This window comes from Muscardinus avellanarius, assembly GCF_963383645.1.
Source record: "Muscardinus avellanarius genome assembly, chromosome: 22".
NCBI lineage: Eukaryota > Metazoa > Chordata > Mammalia > Rodentia > Gliridae > Muscardinus > Muscardinus avellanarius.
This window is the reverse complement of record NC_137808.1, coordinates 6,320,400-6,336,904: the sequence shown is the minus strand read 5'-3', so window position 1 is coordinate 6,336,904 and position 16,505 is coordinate 6,320,400. Positions and strand designations below refer to the sequence as shown.

The following is a 16,505-nucleotide window of genomic DNA, read 5'->3' as shown; positions in this document are numbered from 1 at the left end:
CCTGGGTTCCATCCCCAATACCACCACCAAAAAAAAAAAAGAATTAAAAAATAGGGCAAGGGGTGTAGCTTGGAGGTCGAATACCCCTGGGTTCCATCACCAGACCTACACACAAAAGTGGGGGGCAGGTCTCGGAGAAGTCAGGGAGTGGCATGATGAGACTAGGGCCATCAGTAAAGGCTGAGACCATGTAGGCAGACTCTGAAGTCTCTTCTGTGTCTATCTCCTTCAATTCTAGAGACACAATGCCAACAGAGAAACGGGGTGAGCTGGAGCCCCTGGGTGCCCGGCTCAGCCTCACTGCCAGGCTTTCTTGGTCAGACACCACAGTAAAACATACTGGGAATTCAGGGAGAGGGGCCAGGTCAGAGGGAGCACAGGGACTTGGGGGCTGATCAGTCAGGGAGCACTGAGGAGCACTAAAAACTGATCCTCAGAGACGGGCATGGTGGCACCCGCCTGTAATCCCAGTGCATGGGAGAATAAAAAATAGAGGTGGGGGTATAGCTTGGAGATAGAATGCCCCTGGGTTCAATCTCCAGCAGCTCAAAGCCAGCCTCGGCAACTTAGCAAGGCCCTCAGCAATATAGTGAGACTGTTTAAAAACTTTTTTGAAAATCAGTAAAAAGCCAGGCATGCTTGTAATCCCAGGATTTAGGAGGTTGAGACAAGAGGATCATGGTTCATGGACAGCCCCAGCTACTCAGTGAGACTGTTTCAAAATAAAGAATAAAAAATAGGAGCCGGGCGTGGTGGTGCACACTTGTAATCCCAGCATTCGGGAGGCTGAGAGAGGAGGATCGCGGTTCGCGGACAGCCTCAGCTACTTAGTGAGGCCCTCCGCAATTCAGTGAGACCCTGTTTCAAAATAAAGAATAAAAAATCGGGTAGGGGGTGTTGCTCGGAGGTCAAATGCTTCTGGGTTCCATCCCCAGACCTGCAAAAAAAAAAAAAAAAATAGGGCTGGGGGTGTAGCTCGGAGGTAGAATGTCCCTGGGTTCTATCCTCAGTACTGCAAAAAAGAAAAGATTACAGGTTCAAGGTCAGCCTCAGCAAATAGTGTGACTCTCAGCAACCTAGGGAGACCCTGTTTCAGAACAAAAACTAAATAGAATAAGGCTGTAGTTGAGAGGTAGAAGAGCAAGTTCTGCAGTTATAGGTGTGCACCACCATGCCCGGCTCAGGAGCTCACTTTTTAACCCTCTTCTCCCAGGGATCCACCAATCCAAGACTTTAATCGATGATGTTGACAAGTCCTCCTCTACTAACCAGATCATTGCCCACTGCTTCAAGCAGCTGAAACAGGAGAACTTCTGCCTGCCTCGGAGCCGCCGTCGGATCATCATCCTGCCGCAGAAGCAGGAGGACGTCATCGGTCCCACACGCCCACCCCAGGCTCCGCTGCAGCCTATCCCCAGCTTCGAAATCTTGGAAGCTGAAGATATCCAAGAGCAGCCAGAGGACCGGCAGAGCTGGCTGAGCCAGAGACTGAAGCTACGGAAGGACCTGGAGTCATTTGGCGACACAAAGAGGTGGCTGGAAAAAAAATCTAGTATCACGGCTTCGGAGGCGAAGGTCTTAAAAATCATCCACGAGGACCAAAATGCTGAGTTGAGGGATGTCGCCTTTTCTACTATCAAGATCCCCAAGGTGAGCACCTCCCTTTTGCCAGAGGAAGACACTGGAGGTTTTAGAGACATTTCGTTGTGTTCCCTTAGGCTAGGCAGAATAGGGACGGCCATTTCACAGAAGGGCAAATCCAAATCCCCAAAAAGAAGTGTATTAGCCAGCTATTGCTGCATAACAAGTATCCCCAAAGTGAGAGCTATTTATTATCATGCACAGTTGCTTTTGAGACTCAGGACTCTGGGAGCAGCTCAATTGGGTGGCTATGAACCGAAGTGGGAAGGCCGCCATCCGAAGGGTGAATGGGGTACAAAGATTGACTTCCAAGCTGGCTCACCCACATGGCTGTCAGCAGGTGGCTTCAGTTCCTCCTGTCTTAGACTTTTCTTCACAATATGGCCGCCACCTGCCCCAGAGTGAGCCAACCAGGAAAGAGACCGAGAAAAAGCTGTAGTATCTCCCAAGACCTAGTCTCCCAATGTCTCAATTTCAGAAGCTTGACAGTGTCACTTCTACCAAATTCTATTTGTCAGAAGTAAGTCACAGAGACCAGGCACACGCTTGTAATCCCAGTGTTTTGGAGGCTGAGAAAGAAGGATCGCAGGTTCCCGGCTGGTCTCAGCTACTTAGTGAAGCTCTCTGCAACTTAGTGAGACCCTATTTCTCTGTTTTCTTTTTTTTTTTGTGTGTGTGTGTGGTACTGGGGATGGAACCCAGGGGCATTCTACCTCCCAGCTACACCCTCAACCCTATTTTTTATTCTTTATTTCAAAACAAGGTCTCACTGAGTTGCAAAGGGCTTTGCTAAATTGTCGAGGCTGGCTTCGAACCTGCGATCCTCCTGTCTCAGCCTCCCGAATGCTGGGATTACAAGCGTGCACCACCACACCCAGAAAAACCCTGTTTCAAAAAAAAAAAAAAAAAAGCGGGATGTGGTGGTGCACGCTTGTAATCCCAACATTCACGAGACTGAAACAGGAAGATAGTGGTTCTTGGACAGCCTCATCTACTTAGTGAGGCCCTCTACAACTCAGTGAGACCCTGTTTCAAAATAAAGAATTAGGCTGGGCGTGGTGGCACACGCTTGTAATCCCCCCCGCTTGGGAGACGGAGACAGGAGGATCGCGCAGGTTCGAAGCCAGCCTCGCTGGCTCAAGAGACCCTGTGTCCAAATTTTAAAAAGTATAAAATAGGTCTGGGAGTGTAGCCTGAAGGTAGAAGGGTTTCCAAGAACCCCAGTACCACCAAAACTAAAATAAAATAAAGAATAAAAACAAACATGGCTGGGGGTGTAGCTCGGAGGTATAATGCCCCTGCATTCCCTGTTCCTGTCTCTTCCCTTTCCAGAAAAAAGCCCTCAGAGGCTCCTACAGATCGGTGCCCCAGCTCCGCCTGCCCAAGCCTCCCTCCCTCTCGAGTATGTATTCTTACCTGCGCAGCCGAAAGATCAAGATCCTGGAGCTCTTCCACAAAGTGGACTACAGCGAGAACCAGACGATCTCCCGGGAGGAGTTCATTTCCACTCTGAAGGCGGTACGTGCCACCGCTGCCTCTGGCTAAGCCTGCCAGGATGAGATGGGCTCATGCTTCCGCTCCGCTCCCGCCCAGTCGGCTCAAAAGTAGATGCAAGAAATTCAGACTCAGTCAGGCATGATGGCGCACGCTTGTAATCCCAGCACTTGAGAGGCTGAGACAGGAGGATCATGGTCCATGGCCAGCCTCCGCTACTTAGTAAGGACACTCCGCAATTTAGTGAGACCCTGTTTCAAAATAAAGAATAAAAAATAGGGCTGGGAGGTGTAGCTCGGAGGTAGAATGCCCCTGGGTTCCATCCCCAGTACTGCAAAAAAAAATAAAAATAAATTTAAAAACTGGGTTGGGTGGGGGTGTAGCTCAGAGGTAGAATGCCCCTGAATTCAATCTCTAGTACTGCAAAATTGCAGTACCGCAAAATGGCGGTACTAGAGATTGACTCCAGGGGCACTCTACCTCGAAGATACACCCCCAGTCCTAGTTTTTATTCTTTATTTTGAAACAGGGTCTCACTGAGTTGCCAAGGGCCTCACTAAGTAGCTGAGGCTGTCTGTGAACCATGATCCTCCTGTCTCAGCCTCCCGAATGCTGGGATTACAAGCCTGCGCCACCACGCCCGGATAAAACTTTTCTGCTGGCAAGCGTTATATGCCTAGAAAGTTGCTCATGATCCTTAAAGAAATAAGGTATGTAGTATCCCTAATCCTATTTTACTTTTCAGTTGCAGGGTCAACAAGAATAACACGCGTGGCCCAGTGTGGTGGCGCACGCTTGTCATCCCCGCGCTTGGGAGGCGGAAACAGGAGGATCGCGCAGGTTCGAAGCCGGGCTCGCTCTCTTAAGAGACACTGTTTCCAAATAAAATATAAAATATGTCTGGGCATGTAACCCGGAGGTAGAAGGGTTCCATCCCAGTACAAAAAAAAAAAAAAAAAAAAAAGAATAACACACATGTAAAATCATAGTAATTAGCAGCTTGAACTTCAGTACAAAGGGTGGAGGAGGTGGAGTTTAGTAACTGGCTGTTTTTGTTTGGGTTTTTTTTTTTTTGGTGTGTGTGTGGTACTGTGGGTGGAACCCAGAAGCTTTTCTATCTCCAGGCTATACTCCCAGACATTATATATATATATATATATATATATATATATATATATATATTCTTTATTTGGATATATATACTTTATTTGGATATATATATATGTATATATATTCTTTATTTGGATATATATATACTTTTATTTGGATATATATATATCCAAAATATATAAATAAAGTGTATATGTATATATATACTTTATGTATATGTATATATAAAGTGTATATGTGTATATATATACACATATACACTTTATTTGGAAACAGGGTCTCACTAAGTTCCTGAGAGCCTCACTGAGTAGCTGAGGCCGGCTTCAAACCTGTGCGATCCTCCTGTCTCAGCCTCCCAAGCGTGGGGATTACAAGTGTGCGCCACCACGCCCAGCTACTGGCTCTGTTTTAATGATGGCGCCATATCTGGGCTTTGAAGGAGGGTCAAGAGTCTTTTAGGCAGAGAGAAGGGAACGGCTTGTGCAAAGACAGAGGGTGAGAAGGTGCAGGGCGTGTTGGGGGACCGGGAAAGCTGAGTCCCCGCAGAGGGACCTTAGGTGTGAAGCAGGAGTGGAGTAGACGCATCCTGAAGCGGGGGGCCGGGACGCGGGGCCGGGCCGGCAGGCTTGGTCTTCAGGGCCGGGGTCGGATGGAAGCCTCTCTTGTCTCCTCAGGCCGGAGCCCCTCTTAATAACCGCGAGCTGGAGGACATAGTGATCTATCTCAGTTCTTTGGGGAAACAGAATGTCATTACAGCGGAGATCCTGGGCAACACCTATAAGCAGTGGTCTCTGGCGCAGCAGAGGAGCACCCTGCCCACCGCCAGGGAATGTGCGTGGGCCCTGGCTGCCTCTCCGCTCTCTTTTATCTCTCTCTCTCTCTCTCTCTCTCTCTCTCTCTCTCTCTCTCTCTCTCTCTCTCTCTTCTTCCCTCCCTTTCTTTCTTTCTTTCTTTCTCTCTCTCTCCTTCCTTTCTTTCTCTCTCTCTCCCTTTCTTTCTTTCTTTTTTGCAGGTCTGGGGATAGAACCCAAGGGCATTTGACCTCCGAGCTACACCTCCTGCCCTATTTTTTATTCTTTATTTTGAAACAGGGTCCCACTGAGTTGCAGAGGGCCTCACTAAGTAGCCGAGGCTGGCCGCGAACCCCGATCCTCCTATCTCAGCCTCCCGAATGCTGGGATGACAAGCGTGCCCACCACCCCCGGCTGTCTCTCCATTTTCTAAGGGGCAAGAGTTGGGGCGCCTGGGCTCAGAGGGAGGCAGGCGGAGACATTTCTGGAACACCCTGTGTGGGTCAGTAGTTCTTCTTGCAGAATTATCTGAGTTTATCCCTCATGTCCCCAGAGGAGAGGGCTACAAGCACGCTCTCCGAGGAGAAACGGAAGCCCAGAGAGGCTGAGCCACGCGTCCACAGTCTTCGCTGTGACGTGACTGCGTGTCTACTCTGCGCCAGGAACTCTTCTAGTGACTGGGAGTTTGGCGGTGAACAAGTCCTTGCTGTCGATCGGCTTATGCATAAAGGGTTAGAGAAGCCGGGTGTGATGGCGCACGCTTGTCATCCCGGCATTGGGGAGGCTGAGACAGGAGGATCGTGGTTCGCAGCCAGCCTCAGCTACTTATTGAGGCCCTTTGCAACTCAGTGAGACCCTGTTTCAAAAGAAAGAATAAACAAAAAGAAAGGACCAGTGGGAAGAGAGCTGAAGCCATATCCTTTTCTTTCTTCCTTTCTTCCTTCTTTTCTTTCTTTCTTCCTTTCTTTCTCCCTTTTTTTTTTTTTTTTTCACGGTACTGGGCATGAAATCCAGAGGCATCTACCTCTGAGCTACACCTCCAGCCCTATTTTTTCTTCTGTATTTTGAAACAGGGTCTCACTAATTTGCAGAGGGCTTCACTAAGTAGTTGAGGCTGGCCTTGAACCCACAATCCTCCCGTCTCAACCTCCCAAGTATTAGGATTGCAAGCGTGGGCCACCACGCCTGGCTTGAAGCCATTTTCTTGCAGGGCCTTGTGGCCACCCAGGGAAAGGACTCTGAGGTTTAACCTTTGTGCTGAGAAGTCAGGGGAACGAAGGGATCTAGTTTATTTATTTATTTATTTAGTGCTGCTGGTTATTGAAACAGGGGCACTCTAACTCTGAGCTACACCCCCAGCCCTATTTTATACTTTTATTTATTATTATTATTTATTTATCTATTTATTTATTTTGTATTACTGGGAATTGAACCCAGGGACATTGTACCTCAGAGCTACAAGAACAGCCCTTTTTTTTTTTTTTTTTTTTTTTGTGGTACTTGAGATGGAACCCAGGGGCATTCTACCTCCGAGCTACACTCCCCAGCCCTATTTTTTTTTTTTTTCATTCTCCTTTTGGACACAGTCTCACTGAGTTGTAGAGGGCCTCACTAAGTGGCTGAGGCTGGCGGGAAACCTGTGATCCTCCTGCCTCAGCCTCCCAAGTACTAGGATTACAAACATGTGCCACCAAGCCCAGCTGCTGGTTTTTATTATTTTTAAATATGTATTTGTTTGTTTGTTTATTTATTTATTTATTTATTTATTTATTTTGCAGTGCAGGGGATAGAACCCAGGGGCATTCTACCTCTGAGCTACTCTCCCAGCCCTAGTTTTTATTCTTTTTTTTGAAAGTGGGTCTCACTAAGTTGCAGAGGACCTCACTAATTAGATGAGGCTGCCTTGGAACCTGAGATCCTCCTGTGTCAGCCTCCCAAATGCTTGGATTACAAGTATGTGCCACCACGCTGGCTATTTATTTATTTATTATTATCATTTATTATTAGTATTTATTTTGCAGGTCGGGGACATTCAACTTCTGAGCTATACTCCCCAGCCTATTTTTTAAATTATTATTCTTTATTTTGAAAAAGGGTCTCAGGCCAGGCGTGGTGGCGCACGCTTGTAATCCCAGCATTCGGGAGGCTGAGACGGGAGGATTGCAGTTCGCGGACAGCCTCAGCTACTTAGTGAGGCCCTCTGCAACTCAGTGAGACTGTTTCAAAATAAAGAGTAAAAAATAGGGCAGGGGCTGTAGCTCGGAGGTCCATCCCCAGACCCACAGGGAAAAAAAAAGAAAGAAGGAAATAAAGAAGGAAGGAAGGAAAGAAAGAAAGAGAGAAAGAAAGAGGGTCTCATTAAGTTGTGAGGGCCTCACTAAGTAGCTGAGGCTGGTCACAAACCTGTGATCCTCCTGTCTCGGCCTCCCAAGTACTGGGATTACAAGTGTGTACCACCATACCTGGCCTGGTTTATTTTTTCCAAGGTCCTGTTTACCACTTGATGGAAACAGTGTGGCAGAGGACAAGAATGGCCACAGGAAGGCTGGGGAAGTGGGGTGTACAGACGACTGCACCTTAGTGGGAATGGGGGGAACATTCGAGGTGTCTCTCCCATGGGCACTGGCCAGGTCCGTGGGAAGGGAGCAGGAGGCTGGCTTGGCGCCTGCTTAGTGACATCCATAGCTGCTTCTTGTCTCTTCCCTCCCACTAGATTACCTCTTGACTAAGCATAGAGCTCTCCCAAAGAATGTACTCAGTAAGTCAAAAATGAAGCAAGCCCCACCGTCTCCCAAGATGGACCTGCTGACGGTGCCCAGCGTGAACACGGAGATAGAGTCACGGCCCATGACCCTGGAGGAGATGGAAGATGTAGGCAAGAGATTCCGGGAGAGGAAACGGCAGTGCAAGGTACCCCAGCCACCCGGAGCTCTGGGACCTCCACTCTAAGCTGGAGGAACCCTCCGGGTACCTGCCCCTCTCTCAGGCCCCTCATCCTCAACTCTGTAATAAAGACCATGCCTGCCTCTTGAGCTGGCACACACATTTAATATCAGTTCTTAGAAGGCTGAGACAGGAGGATCACAGGTTCAAGGCCAACCACAGCAACTTAGTGAGGCCCTCCGAAACTTAGTGAGACCCTGTTCAAGTTAAAAAAGAAAGCTGGGCGTGGTGGCACACACTTGTAATCCCAGCATTCCTGAGGCTAAAACCTGAGGATTGCGGTTTGCGGACAGCCTCAGCTACTTAGTGAGGCCCTCTGCAACTTAGTGAGACTCTGTTTCAAAATAAAGAATAAAAAATAGGGCAGGGGGTGTAGCTTCAGGTTGAATGCCCCTGGGTTCCATCCTCAGACCCGCAAAAAAAATAAAAAAAGAAAAAAGAAAGCCAGGCATGGTGGTGCACGCTAGTAATCCCAGCATTTGGGAGGCTGAAACAGGAGGATTGTGGTTCAAGGACAGCCTCAGTTACTTAGGCCCTCTGCAACTCAGTGAGTCCCTGTTTGGAAATAAAGAATATAAAATAGGGCTGGGGGTGTAGCTTGGAGGTAGAATGCCCCTGGGTTCCATCCCCAGTACTGCAAAAACAAACAAATAAATAAATAAATTATAAAAAATAAAAGTATAAAATAGGACTGAGGGTATAGCTCAGAGGCAGAATGCCTTTGGATTCCATCCCCAGTACCAACAGAAAAAATAAAATCAATACAGGTGGATAGATATAGACATAGTTGTGTGTGTGTGTGTGTGTGTGTGTGTGTGTGTGTGTATGTGTGTGTTTGTGGTACTGGGGATGGAACCCAGGGACATTCTACCTCCAAGCTATACCCCCATCCCTATTTTTCATTCCTTTCTTTCCTTATTTTTAATGGTTTTTGTTGTTGTTTGTTTGTTTGTTTGTTTGGTGTGGTACAGGGGATGGAACCCAGGGGCATTCTACCTCTGAGCTATACCCATAGCCCTATTTTTTATTCTTTATTTGGAAACAGGGTCTCACTAAGTAGCTAAGGCTGGCCGCAAACCTGCGATCCTCCTGTGTCAGCCTCCCAAGTCCTGGGATGACAAGCGTGCGCCACCACGCCCGGCTTATAGACATAGATCTGAGCTGGGTGCTGGTGCAGGTCAGCTGCCCCAGGCAAGCCAGGCGAGCCTCCCTTCCTCCTCCACACAGCTCCTCATTCCCTCCATCAACTACACGGAGAGCTGCCGCCTGGTGCGCTGTGGGAAAAAGGAATTCGATGAACATTGTCTGCCATCCACCATCGCTGGGGACACCTCGGAGCTCATTGATGAGGCCCGTAGGGACACCTTTCTGATTTACCTGCAATGCTGGGAGCTCTGTGAGGCCTACAACCTCCCGCTGACGGAGGACGTCCTCATGAGAGGTGAGGGTCTCTGATGCTGGTTCTTGGGAAGGTTCTAAGTACCCCAGACATAGGTCCTTCTGCAGATGATAAGCACCCAGCCAAGCCGCAGTGGCCTGGGGTGTGTGTGGATCCTGCAAAGGAAGAGGTCAGGAAAAACAGCCTGTGTGCTGTGAGATGGGGTTTCTAGAACACAGACTTGGAGGCGTGGGCTCCCCAACTAAGATCGTGGGGATCACCTGGGCTTGGTGGGGCACGCCTGTAGTCCTGGTACTTAGGAGGCTGAGACAGGAGGATAGCAGTTTCGCGGCTAGCCTCTGCTACTTAAGGAGGCCCTCCACAACTTAGTGAGACCCTGTTTGAAAATAAAGAAAGAAAAATAGGGCTGGGGTATAGCTCAGAGGTAGAATGCCCCTGGGTTCAATCCCTAGTACAAAAAAAAAAAAAAAAGCCCCATCTGACCACAAAGACTGAGAGTGAGGAAGACGTGAGGCCGATATTTCTCTCTGTTTCCAGCGCTGCTGTACCCAGGAGACAAGATCATTTTCCAGAAGGAGGAGGTGCGCCCGGTCCGACAGCCTGGAGGCTTCTACTCTGACTGGAAGATCGCCCCGAACTTGCCTCTGCCCAAGACCCAGGACCTCAACAAGGCTGGGACCAAGAAACCCGACAAGCTGAGTTTCAGAGATGCTTTCTCACTCCCCACCTGTCCCTACCTGTTGCTGTCCTTCAGCTGGAGGGACCGGGATGCTAGCCTGGGCTTATGTATCCCGCAGGGACCGGGATGCTAGCCTGGGCTTATGTATCCCGCAGGGACCGGGATGCTAACTTGGGCTTATGTATCCTGCAGGGACCTGGATGCTGGCCACGGGTTATGTAATGTCCATATCCCAACCTTGCTGGTCACCCCTGGTGCCTGTTTCATTTATTTATTTTATTTTTGTGGTACTGGGGATGGAACTCAGGGGCATTCTACCTCTGAGCTACACTCCCAACCCTATTTATTTATTTATTTATTTATTTATTTATTGTTTTATTTATTTTTACGGGTATGGGGATGGAACCTAGGGGAATTCGACCTCTGAACGGCAACCTCTGCCCGATTTTGTATTCTTTATTTTATTTTGAAACAGGTCTTACCGAGTTGCAAAGGGCCTCACTAAGTAGTTGAGGCTGTCTGCGAACCACGATCCTCCGGTCTTAGCCTCCTCCTGAATGCTGGGATTACAAGCCTGCACCACCACACCCGGCTCCTATTTTTTATTCTTTATTTTGAAACAGGTCTCACTGAGTTGCAGAGGGCCTCACTAAGTAGCTGAGGCTGTCCTTGAACTGAGATCCTCCTGTCTCAGCCTCCCAAATGCCAGGATTACAAGTATGTACCACCATGCCCAGTTTTCTGATTTATTTATTTATTTATTTATTTATTTATTTATTATTTTTGTGGTATGGGGGATTGAATCCAGGGGCGTTCTACCTCCAAGCTACACCCCCAGCCCTATTTTTTATTCTGTATTTTGAAACAGGGTCTCATTGAGTTACAGAGGGCCTCACTAACTAGCTGAGGCTGTCCGTGAACCGCGATCCTCCTGTCTCAGCCTCCCAAATGCTAGGATTCCAAGCGTGCGCCACCGCGCCCGGCTAGGTGCCTGTTTTGGAACCCAGGCATCTTCACCTCAGCTCCCTCCTGGCCACAGGATTGCAAGGCCCTGAGAAAGACCCACAGGGAGACTTCTGATCCAAACTTAGGTGTTGGGGCTTTGCAGAGGATAGTAGGGGCATTCCTTGGGGCTTTGTGGCTGGTTTGCTCATTTCCTAACAAAAGACAGGTCTGTCTGGGTGTGGTGGCACACGCTTGTAATCCCCGCACTTGGGAGGCGAAGACAGGAGGATGGTGCAGGTTCGAAGCCAGCCGCCACTGGCTTAAGAGACCCTGATTCCAAATCAAAAAAGTATAAAAAATAGGTCTGGGAGTGTAGCCCGGAGGTAGAAGGGTTTCCAAGAACCCCAGTACCACCAAAAAAGGAAAGAAAAAGAAAAAAAAAAAAAAAAGACAGGTCTGCATCCTTTGTAAGGGGGAGAGATCCTGGCCTGGGGCCTATCCCTGACCCTAAGACCAACCCAAGTACTCTCTAAGAAAGTGGACTCTGAACTGGGCATGGTGATGCACACTTGTAATCCCAACATTTGGGAGGCTGAGACAGGAGGATCACAGTTTCAAGGCCAGCCTTAGATACTTAGTGAGGCCCTCTACAACTTAGCGAGACCTTGTTTCAAAATAAAGAATAAAAAATTGGGCTGGAGGTGTAGTTCAGAGGTAGAATGCCCCTGGGTTCCAACCCCAGTACGGCAAAAAAAAAAAAAAAAAAAAAAAAAATATATATATATATATATATATATATATATATATATAGTGTGTGTGTGTGTGTGTGTGTGTGTGTGTGTGTGTGTGTGTGTGTGTGTGTGGTGTGGTTCTGGGGGTGGAATCCAGGGGCTTTCTACCTCCGGGCTACATTCCCAGACCTATTTTTTATTCTATTCTATTTGGAAACAGGGTCTCACTAAGTTGCTGAGAGCCTCACTCAGTAGCTGAGGCTGGCTTCGAACCTGCGCGATCCTCCTGTCTCAGACTCCCAAGTACTGGAATGACAAGCCTGCGCCACTGCGCTCTGCTAATTACTTTTTGAAAAAGGGTTTGGGGGTATAGCTTGGAAGTAGAGTGCCCTGGGTTCAATCACCAGTAAGAGAGGAGAGGAGAGGGAGAGAATGAGCCCAAGATCTCCTACAACGTACAACGCAGAACAGATGAGAGACGCTTGCTGACGTCTTAGCACCGGCTCAAGGATGGTGGTGCTTGTTTTACCTGCCCTGGCCGAGGCGGCCGAAAGTGCAGTACCGCGGCTGCGCCTGCAGGTGGCGCTGTTTGGAAAGAGCTAAGGGAGCCTGGCCGCGGGGAGTCATGGGGCTTTTCTGGTCACTTCTTGCTCAGTACCTTCCACCACATCACCGTAACCCCACCCTGTGGCTAGCACCAATTCCAAAGTCAGGAACCTAATAATGGGGGGAACCAAAGGAAGGGTTTTGTTTTTTTTTTTCTTTTTTGGTACTGGGAATGGAACCCAGGGGCAATCTACCTCTGCGCTACACCCCCTTCCAATTTTTTGTTCTTTATTTTATTTTATTTGCAAGACTGGAGGTTGAACCCAGAGGCATTCTATCTCCAAGCTACATCCCCAGCCCAATTTTTTATTCTTTATTTTGAAAACAGGTTCTCACTAAGTTGCAGAGAGCCTCACTAAGTAGCTGAGGCTGGCCACAAACCTGCCATCTTCCTGTCTCAGCCTCCCAAGTATTGGGATTACAAGCGTGCGCCACCACACCTGAATGGAAAGGTATTTTTGTCCATGCTTGGTGAGCCACAGCTGAAGGAATAAAGAGAGGTCAGCTAGGTCAAAGAGAGACATTGCTTTCTCATGCTACTTAAGACGAGGTTATAAAAGATTCTGACCCGGCGTGGTGGCACACGCTTGTCATCCCCGCGCTTGGGAGGCAGAGACAGGAGGATCGCGCAGGTTCGAAGCCAGCTGCGTGCGCTGGCTTAGGAGTCCCTGTTTCCAAATAAAAATGTAAAAATAGGTCTGGGAGTGTAGCCCGGAGGTAGAAGGGCTTCCAGGAACCCCAGTACCACCCAAAATAAGAATAATAATGAATTAAAAATAGGGCTGGGCTCTATAGCTGAATGGTAAAGCATATGCTTAGCATGTGTAAGGCTCTGGGTTCCATCTTGAGAGGCTGAGGCAGGAGGATTGTGGTTCACAGACAGCCTGAGCTACTTAGCGAGGCCCTCTGCAACTTAGTGAGACCCTGTTTCAAAATAAAGAATAAAAACAGGGCTGGGGATATAGCGTGGAGGCAGAATGCCCTTGGGTTTAATCTCTAGTACTAAAAAAATAAATCTGAGTTCAGATGCAGGTTGGTGAGAAAGAGTGCAAAGATCAATTAGAAATGCCTGGCTGGTTGTAGTGGCACACACTTAAAATCCCAGTACTTGGGTGGCTGGGACAAAAGGGTTGCAGGTTCGAGGCCAGCCTGAGCCACTTTGTGAGGCTCTCCACAACTTAGCAAAACCCTGTTTCAAAATAAAGAATGATAAATACGTGTGGGGGTATAGCTCAGATGTCAAAATGACCCTGAATTCAATCCCCAGTATTGCAAAAAGAAATAGAGAGCCGGGCGTGGTGGCGCACGCTTGTAATCCCAGCGCCTGGGAGGCTGAGACAGGAGGATCGCATGGGTTTAAGCCAGCCTCAGCTACTGAGTGAGGCTCTCAGCAACTTAGTGAGACCTTGTTTCCAAATAAAATAGGTCTGGAAGTGTAGCCCAAAGGTAGAAAAGTTCTGGGTTCCATCCCCAGTACCACCAGTAAATAAATAAATAAATAAATAAATAAATAAATAAATAATAAAGCTCTGGTTTGAGAATCAGAAATGCATCCCCTCTCCCTGGCCCCCAAAGCCTGCTCCCCAAAACCCCCACTAGCCTGTATTTCCTCCTTCCTAACAAAAATGCCTCTGTTTCCTCCATTAGGAAAACATCAAAGAAAATCAAGAAAATGAAGTTTAAGGAGTTTGAGAAATTTGCCAGGTCTCTAGCATCTTCTCTCCCTCTCCCTCTCCTTCCCTCCCTCCCTCTCCCTCTCCCTCCCTCTCCCTCTCTCTCCCTCCCTCCCTCTCCCTCCCTCTCCCTCTCCCTCTTCCTCCCTCTTTCCCTCTCTCTCTCTCCCTCCCTCCCTCCCTCTCCCTCCCTCCCTCTCCCTCCCTCCCTCCCTCTCCCTCCCTCTCCCTCTCCCTCTCCCTCTCCCTCTCCCTCCCTCCCTCTCCCTCCCTCTCCCTCTCCCTCTTCCTCCCTCTTTCCCTCTCTCTCTCTCCCTCTCTCTCTCTCTCTCTCTCTCTCTCTCTCTCTCTCTCTCTCTTCTCTCTCTCTCAGGAGGGATGGAGGGAGGGAAGGTGTGCCCTGCCTCACCCTGGAAGAGCTACCCGGGGCTCTCCAGAGCACACAGGGCTCCCAGGACCTGCTCTTTGGTGCTTTCGGTGTGTGCAAACTCCCTCGAATCCTCTCAAGCCCACAGAAGAAAACACTGACTTCCACAAAAGTGACACGTCTTGCTCACAGCCACGCAGCTACGAAGTGGTGCAGTAGGGATTTGAACCCAGCTAGGCCGGTCCCAGGGTCTGTACCTCTAACACCACACTTAAATTATTGTAGCCCAGTTCTTGGGAGGCTGAGACAGGGGGATTACAGGTTTGAGAACAGCCTTAGGAACACACTGAGACTCTCGGCAATGTAGTGAGATCCTATTTCAAAAATAATTAAATACATACATACATGAGGATTGGAGGTAGAATGCCCCGGTACCTCAGTACCACAAAAAATATAAAATGATTCTAGCAAGGTGTGGTGGTGCACACTTAAAATCCCAATACTTGGGAGGCTGAGACAGGAGGATCGCAAGTTCATAGCCAGCCTCAGTAACTTAGTGAGGCCCTGTTTCCAATTAAAAAAAAAATAAGCCGGGGGTGGTGGCCCACACTTGGTAATCCCAGCATTTGGGAGGCTGAGACAGGAGGATCGCGATTCGCAGACAGCCTCAGCTACTTAATGAGGCCCTCTGCAACTCAGTGAGATCCTGTTTCAAAATAAAGAATAAAAAATGGGCTGGGGGTGTAGCTCGGAGGAAGAATGCCCCTGGGTTTCATCCCCAGTACCTAAAAAAAAAAAAAAAAAAAAAAGAAGAAGAAGAAGAATAAAAAATAGGGCTGGGGTGTAACTCAGAGGTAGAATGCCCCTGAGTTACATCCCCACTACCACCAAAAAATAAATTAATTAATTAATTAAATTAAGTAAAATAGGGCTGGGGGTATAGCTTGGAGGTAGAATGTCCCTGGGTTCAGTGCTCAGTACTACAAAAAACAACAACAAAATCCCCACAAAGTGCTTCCCACAGTACTCAGTCTTACTGAGTCTCACTTTATTCACAATTGTGGACCCTGCTGGGAACAGCCCCATCCCCGGCCTGCGTTGCCAACCTTTCCTGGGTCTTCTCGTTTCTAGGAAGCTGCAGGAGAAGCGTGCCCATGGTTCGCAGCGAGCTCACCCTAACTACTTCTGGCCGGGGCACCTTCTGGATAAGCTGAGGCTGTACCTGCCCACCGTGGTCAAGGACCAGAGCTTGGCACTCTTCAGTAGCGTCAAATGGGAACACCAAGCCTACCCAGCCTCCTACCACCCGAACCGCTGGTGGCCCTTGAGAGACGTCCATTATATGACCTGTGCCTACTACGATGCCGCGAAGGTTTATTATATCAACTAGAGCGGCCCAGGTGCTGCGGGACCCGGCCATCCCGAGCCAGGGGCCGGTGCCACCGGTGGCCCAGAGCCTCAGACACACAAGAGTCAAACAGCCTGGGCCAGCTGCCCCCGGCACCCCAAGAATCTAGTTTCTCAAGGGTAGATTTTTTGTGTGTGGTTGGGATTTATACTGTTTGCTCACTTCTGCCCTTTCAAAATAAAGCAGGTGCATTTTAACTTATGTGACTTGTTACCCAGCTGGGATTTCTTGCTCAGGAGCTGTGGTCAGAGGGGGTGTTTGCAAAGCTTGAGCTGGGGGAATACAGAAGATAGGTTCAGTACACAGAAGCGTCAGGCAGTGTAAATAACCATATACGAAGCCAGGCATGGTGGTGCATGCCTGCAATCCCAGTACTTGGGAGGTTGAGATGGGAGGACAATGGTTCACGGACAGCCTCAGCTTCTTAGTGAGGCCCTTTGCAACTCAATGAGACCCTGTTTCAAAATAAAGAATAAAAAATAGGGCTGTAGCTGTAGCTGTAGCTGGGAGGTAGAGTGCCCCTGGAATACTACTGTACCGTCCTTTGCAAATGAGGTGACATGTCCCTCGCCCCTCAAAGGCTGAGCCATTGAGTTACTGCTCCCAGATCTCTTGTTCAGATCTTTTCCTGCAAAGCCGCTGCGGTGGTACATGCCTGTAATCTCAGTATCTGGGAGGCTTATCCAGGAGAATTGCAGGCTTCTGGTCAGCCTCAGCA

At 48.7% G+C, this 16,505-nt stretch overlaps 1 protein-coding gene across 1 annotated transcript; it reads left to right on the top strand.

The window, feature by feature from the left end:
* Positions 1–245: 245 nt before the first annotated feature.
* Positions 246–15,769, top strand: EFCAB12 (EF-hand calcium binding domain 12; the record flags this gene model as incomplete). Its single annotated transcript, XM_080718159.1, has 10 exons — positions 246–264; positions 1,214–1,650; positions 2,974–3,159; positions 4,920–5,076; positions 7,750–7,946; positions 9,207–9,420; positions 9,916–10,164; positions 10,250–10,275; positions 14,521–14,594; positions 15,511–15,769. 10 exons carry the CDS (start codon positions 246–248, stop codon positions 15,767–15,769), a joined length of 1,818 nt encoding a protein of 605 aa, XP_080574285.1.
* Between the last annotated feature and the right edge of the window lie 736 nt (positions 15,770–16,505).